The sequence below is a fragment of the Arachis duranensis genome, chromosome 1, assembly GCF_000817695.3.
Source record: "Arachis duranensis cultivar V14167 chromosome 1, aradu.V14167.gnm2.J7QH, whole genome shotgun sequence".
NCBI lineage: Eukaryota > Viridiplantae > Streptophyta > Magnoliopsida > Fabales > Fabaceae > Arachis > Arachis duranensis.
In genome coordinates this window covers 36,260,267-36,266,734 of record NC_029772.3, presented here as the reverse complement: position 1 = coordinate 36,266,734, position 6,468 = coordinate 36,260,267, and the positions used below count along the sequence as shown (strand labels likewise).

The following is a 6,468-nucleotide window of genomic DNA, read 5'->3' as shown; positions in this document are numbered from 1 at the left end:
TTTCCTAGTTACTTTTTCTTGATTTAGATTTCAATGTATAATATTAGTTCTTAATTTCTTATAAACGAAACACAAAAGGAGGAAAGGAGGGGTTGAAATGGATATTGTTTTCTACAGATTCGAATCTATTTGTCGTCTTCCCTATTTACACCCATTGTCACACTACTCGAATCAGCAAAAATTGATAGGAAATCTTATTTTAATGGCAAATTGAACGAAGGATTTTTTTGTTGCCATCTTAAAAGGTCACTGAATCATTCTAGCAGCCTCATGGGACGAAATGCAGTTAAGTTTACAACCACAAAACTTGCCTATTAACATTTTATGTGGAAATAGAATGGACGTGGAAGGAAAAGGTTTGGAAAAATGAGTTGAAAGATTGGGAATGATATAAAGTTAGAGTTTGAGAGTTGTTAGATTAGGTTAGAGTGGGTAATTTAGGAATTTTTGATAGTATTTTAGAGCGTGTAGTTTTATCTACCAAAACTTATCTTTCATAGCTACAAGCCTACAAGTTAGTCTTAATGTTTCTATTATTCTTCATTTTTAAAATAATCTCTTCAGCAATGGTGATCAAGTAGATAAGGATCATTACCAGAAATATAATGTCACAAGAAAAAAAGTAATTAGATAAAAAAATTGTGAAAAATAATATTGCACAAGAAATTAAATAAAAATTTTTTGATGTTGATGTTGTTGGTATTAGTGTTGATATTCATTGTAGTAGAGGAGATGACGATAATAATAGCATATAGTTATATAATAGAAGTAGTAGAATTAGCAGTTATAATGATCAAAATGAAAAAAGTAGTGATAATAGTTGTTGGTCTTATTGATGAAAAGAACTTTGTGAAATTTAAATTTTCATAAATTATAAATAAATTGCTCACGAAACTAATTTTCGTTATTATTTGATGGATTTTCACAAATGATTCGTATTGTCTCAAAATAATAATGTTAAGAATCAATTGTTCCTTTTTTTTTCTCTGTAAGTCGCATTATCTTTAACGAAAATAGACCAGAGTTGTGAGATTAGTTTTTACTTTCAAATATCAACAAACATTGGATAATATAGCAATTTTATTGCATATAGACCAATCATTAATTCTTACACATTTCATTACTACTAGCTGAAATTCAAAATAATTTATTTCAATTTCATGTCATTTCTTTTTTTCATTTTTGTATTCTCATGACTCGTCAAATTCTAACTTCTAAGTACTTGTTTACCCAATCAAAACCAAAGGATCCTTCAGTAGAGAAATTAAAAAATTCGTTCACATCGAAGCTAATATCTAAATTTTCGTCACTCCCATTATTAATGGCTCCATTATGCTCTAACATTATTTCACTGTCCTCCATATTATTAGGGTTATTATTGAGTGTGGCACCACTTTCTTTTGCTGTTGAAGTTGATGGTTCCCCTGCATTGGGATGGACTTTTTTGCACAAATGAGAATTCCAATGGTTCTTTATTTCATTATCTGTTCGCCCTGGAAGCCTCCCAGCTATCAGAGACCATCTACACACACAAAGGAGAAGTAGACTGTAAAAAACTATTCATGAATTCAGAAAAATTTGCTAGAAGAGGTTACATTAAAATCTTAGGTTAAAGTGAGAGAAAAAATGAGTGTTAGATTAGATATTTGGATTTATGACATGCGCAAAAAAGAAAAAAAAAAAAGACCTTCAACATCAATTGTGAAGTATGCTTATTGAAGTATCTTATCTTTTTTTGAATAGAGATGTGTGTTTTATTTAAATGATCGAGTTTGAAAATTGTTTTGAATAGTAATTTCAATACTTTTAGTACTTTTACTTTTAGTGTTTTTTTTACATTGTTAGTAAAAATTTCAGCAATTTTTTTTTTTAAGTTTTAGTGACAATTTCAATATTTTTTTGTGTATTTTCTAAAAGTGTCAATGATATTTTCAATTGTTTCCTTAAATTGCAAATGATTCTTTAATTATAGTCCATAATTAGGTCAACTTTTTGTTTTGTTTTGTTTTTTTTTTTCAAATTCAATGATTTAATAAAAGACACAGGTCTCTATAATATACAAAAGAAATAAATATTTCGTACTCAGCACCTACATTTCCCTTTCTTTCGTTTTTTTTTCTTCTTTTCATATAATATCTTCTAAAATTTCTTATTACAATTGTGTATATATTAACAAACCTGTTTCCTAGAAGTTTGTGAAGCCTAAGAATCAAGTCTTCTTCTTCAATTGTTATGTTTCCCCTCTTGATATTGGGTCTAAGATAGTTTAACCATCTCAGCCTGCAACTTTTTCCACATCTTTTTAGACCTGCCAGAGCATACAATAATATATTGTAACACATGTTAAGAACAATTATAATTTTGTTTATTTTGCTTGTAAATAAAATTGAGTTGGATCCAAAACAGAACAAAACAAAACATGTCTCTATTCTCTACTATATATATATTGATGACCTGATTTGACTGCAAGAGTCTTCCACCTCTTTGCACCATGAATTTCAATGAACCGAGCTAGTTTATCATCTTCTTCCGGGGTCCATGCCCCTCTATTCATCATCACTGATGATATCTTAGTTGACTTTTTATTATTCTTTGGAGCCATTAGTGTGTGACGACTAAGGCTTTTCCTTTGGTGTTTTAAGAGTACAAAGGTTTAATAAATATTTGTGTTTGGTTATGACATTATATCAAAGAAGGGTTGATTGGTCACTATATATGCATATGCCTTATTTGAAGGGTCAGTGGGTTCATGCATCTACCCTTCTTCCTTCCTTAGGAAGGTGAAAATAAATAAATAAAAAAATGAGAAGCCCCAACCAGTCAACTTCCATTATATATAGACTAATTCTTTGGACTTCAAGAATGGGATGTAGGATGAGAATTAAGTGACATTGAATATGTCACTTCAGTTATAAATCTTTGTCATATTTAATATTTTAGATTTGGTACCTTATTATTATTTAAATTCAACCAAACAGACCTAATAATAATAAAAATCACTTTCATTAAAAGAGCGTGTATACCTTTTTAATAATAACAAGAAATTTCAAAAAAACGTTATTTGTCTCTTCGCGCTCTAATATAAAAAATCGTTCATAAAATTGTAATAAAAAATATGAAATTTCTCTCAAAATCTCTCAAAAATCTTTCGAATTCTCTACGAAAATTACTGCAAAATCTGATAGTGCGTTTGAGATCATCAACAAAACACAAAAAAAAATAACAAAGATTCTTCAAGGTACTAATTTGTTCATTATGTTCAGTTTTCTCCTTCACATTTCTCGCATTTTTTGCATTTCTATTAGTTCGGTGTAGAATTTAGTGGATCAAGTTCGTTCATTTAGTAGAACGAGTTTCTTTGATTCAATTTTTTCTTTTTTTTCTCTGTAACTAGGGCATCTAACGAAACTGTCTTATTAGTTTATTGGTTTTGATAAATAATTTTGGTTTATTTCTTAGTTTAATTGAGATTCATTTGGATCTAGAAATGAATTGGATGTGTTTTTGTTGATGATTGAGTCTTTTTGACTGTTTGTTCAAATCAGAACTAATTTCGGTTCGTTTTTGTATTAATTGAGGTTCACTTGATGCTACTGATAAGTATTGACCAAATTTTTTATTTCTTACGTAACTTCGGTTCATTTCTTAGTTTATTTGAGATTCATTAGATCCAAAAATGAATTCGATGTGTTTTTATTGATGATTAAGTCTTTTTGACTTCCTGTTTAAATCTGAACTAATTTTAGTTCATTTGTATGTTAATTGAGGTTCACTTGATGCTGCTGATAAGTATTGACCAAATTTTTTATTCCTTAAGTAATTTCGGTTCATTTCTTAGTTTAATTGTGGTTCATTTAGATCCAGAAATAAATTGGATGTATTTTTGATGATTGAGTCTTTTGACTACTTGTTTAAATTTGAACTAATTTCGGTTTATTTGTGTGTTAATTGAGGTACACTTGATGCTGCTGATAAGTACTGACCAAATATTTTATTCCTTAAGTAATTTCGGTTCATTTTTTAGTTTAATTGAGGTTCATTTGGATCTAGAAATGAATTTGATGTGTTTTTGTTGATGATTGAGTCTTTTTGACTACTTGTTCAAATTTGAACTAATTTCGGTTCATTTGTGAATTAACTGACGTTCACTTGATTCTGCTATTAAGTATTGACCAAATTTTTTATTCCTTAAGTAATTTCGATTCATTTTTAAGTTTAATTGAGTTCATTTCATTTCATTTGGCTTCACTTTGCTAAACTTGTTCATGCGTGCTTGTTTAGTTAGTTATAGCTTTGATTTTTGTCAGTTGTATATATTCAATGTGTTTTTGTTGATGATTGAGTATTTTTGACTGCTTGTTCAAATATGAACTAATTTCGATTTCTTTGTGAATTAACTGAGGTTCACTTCATCTTGCTATTAAGTATTGACTAATTTTTTTATTCTTTAAGTAATTTCAGTTCGTATCTTAATTTATTTCGATTCATTTCTTAGTTTATTTAGGTTTATTTCTTAATTTATTTCGGTTCATATGAATAAATTTCTTTCAAATGTAGGAACAAGTTGATGCTTTTAGGTATAAATATGGTCCAACCATTCTCTTAGACAAGATAAATAAATTGAGAGACAAAGTCATTGAAAGATTTGAAGGCATAAGAATTTCACAGCCATCTGCTGCCCTCTCAAGTCTTTTTTGTAGATTCTCATTTAGAGATATATATATATTTGAAAATATTTTTTAAAATTTTTTTATTTATTTGTTGGAAATATCTTAGCTGTATTGAGATCATATCAATTTGAATGAATCTAGGTTTACACTGAATATATTAAATATATTGATCAAATCTCAATAATAACAAAAACATAAATGAACTGAATTTTAGTCACAAATGAACCGAAATGTATTTTAATAAATACATAAACTGTTTACTACAACACAATTGTAGAAGTTAATTTGAAAAACCAAAAAGTGACTATTCAATCAAATATAACACATATTAGAAATTAACCCTCGTTTTTATCAAAGACAAAAATATTATATGAGTAAAACATAAGAGTGAACCCAAATTTATTTTACTAAATACCGAAACTTCTATGATAGTGCATCATATCCTGTGCATGATAAAGGCTGGAGTTTGACCGAACCATTGATCTACCATCTAAAAGGTTCAACTGCAAAAGAAATAACTGTTGAAGAATGAACCAAAATATTATCATAACAACACCATTATGTAATAACAAATGAACCGAAAATTGTGCATTTTATAAATTCAGAAAATGCATTCTATCCAAATTCAAATTCATAAACAACACTGATTTTAGTAAAGAAGAATGAAATTATTCATTATCATTTTATTCAATTGCATTAGATTCTATTCAATTCAAAATTATTGAAGAATGAACTGAAATATTATCAAAACAACATCATTGTGTAATAACAAATGAACCGAAAATTGTGTTCATAAACAACACTGATTTTAGCAAAGAAGAATAAAATTATTTATTATTATTTTATTCAATTGTATTAAATTCTATTCCATTCTATTCAATTCAAAATTGTTGAACAATGAAACCAGATAAAATTAAAAATGATCCAAACCTCGTCCATTTAATTCGATTCAGAAGAATAATCCAAATTGCTCTCATTCAACTGATTTAAACTTAAATCTTTCATTATTTTGGAACATACAAAACCTAAACCATTTTAATTACGCTATTCGATTTCAAAAAAAAAAATGTAGATCGAAATCTAAAGAGAAAGAGAATAAAATCAGAGGAGAATACAACAAAATCGAAAAAGAAAACAAAAATCTAAAGAAAAAGAGATAATAATCAAACAAAAACACAGAGAAATAAAAAAAGGGAAGATTTATGTTAAAAAGAAAAAAAGAAAGAGAGGTTTACGTTAAAAATCTGCATGACTCTAAATCATTTAGTTGGACTTGATTAGTGGAATGGAAAAGTATAGGGAACCAATGGTCTAAGCGTACAATGTGTACAATGGAGGTTTAGGAAGTATTAGAGATATGACCATTAGTGTTACATTGTCCTATCAAGTTATGCTTTTGGGATGAGTGGGTTTATGACATAGTATTAGAGTTCTAGATCCGAAAGGTCAAGGGTTCGATCCTTGGTGAACTCCAAAATTAACTTAAGTTTTTAGGATGAGTGATTTTATGACATGAGATGTTTATTATCCCTGGTATTCGGATGGTTATTCTGAATAGTGTGGGTGATGTTCATTTTATTCATGAACCAAAGGTTTAGCCCATTGTACACATTGTACACTTAGGCCATTGGCTCCCTAACACTACCCTAGTGAAATTACTTAGATGTAGAGTATTATTGTTAATATTAATTACTAAACTCTTAATGTGTTTTCTATATATGTATATTTTTTGTTGTGCTTATTTATCTCTGTATATTTAAATAGACAAAAATATTATGTTTATATAAAAAATTAATTA

The 6,468-nt window shown here is 28.1% G+C and overlaps 1 protein-coding gene and 1 long non-coding RNA gene across 2 annotated transcripts in view; both read right to left on the bottom strand.

Moving 5' to 3' along the window:
- Nucleotides 1-1,080: 1,080 nt before the first annotated feature.
- On the bottom strand, nt 1,081-2,667 carry LOC107486700 (transcription factor MYB3-like). The gene is made up of 3 exons (XM_016107265.3): nt 2,455-2,667; nt 2,179-2,308; nt 1,081-1,522 (listed from the first exon to the last, which is right to left on the bottom strand). Exons 1-3 carry the CDS (start codon nt 2,600-2,602, stop codon nt 1,201-1,203), a joined length of 600 nt encoding a protein of 199 aa, XP_015962751.1. The 5' UTR covers nt 2,603-2,667; the 3' UTR covers nt 1,081-1,200.
- A 2,224-nt stretch (nt 2,668-4,891) lies between these two features.
- The window catches only part of LOC110279901 (uncharacterized), an 8,998-nt gene continuing 7,421 nt past the window's right edge, over nt 4,892-6,468 (bottom strand). Inside the window, exon 2 of the long non-coding RNA XR_008006182.1 lies at nt 4,892-5,173. This is a non-coding gene — a long non-coding RNA (uncharacterized LOC110279901). The remainder of the gene's footprint in view (nt 5,174-6,468) is intronic.

Excerpts from the sequence above, each read along its gene's own strand:
- LOC107486700 (XM_016107265.3), bottom strand. The coding sequence starts at position 2,602 with ATGGCTCCAAAGAATAATAAAAAGTCAACTAAGATATCATCAGTGATG. Across the intron at positions 2,309-2,454 it reads GACTCTTGCAGTCAAATCAG|GTCTAAAAAGATGTGGAAAA; the intron begins GTCATCAATATA and ends ATGCTCTGGCAG. Across the intron at positions 1,523-2,178 it reads CACAAACTTCTAGGAAACAG|ATGGTCTCTGATAGCTGGGA; the intron begins GTTTGTTAATAT and ends TTGTGTGTGTAG.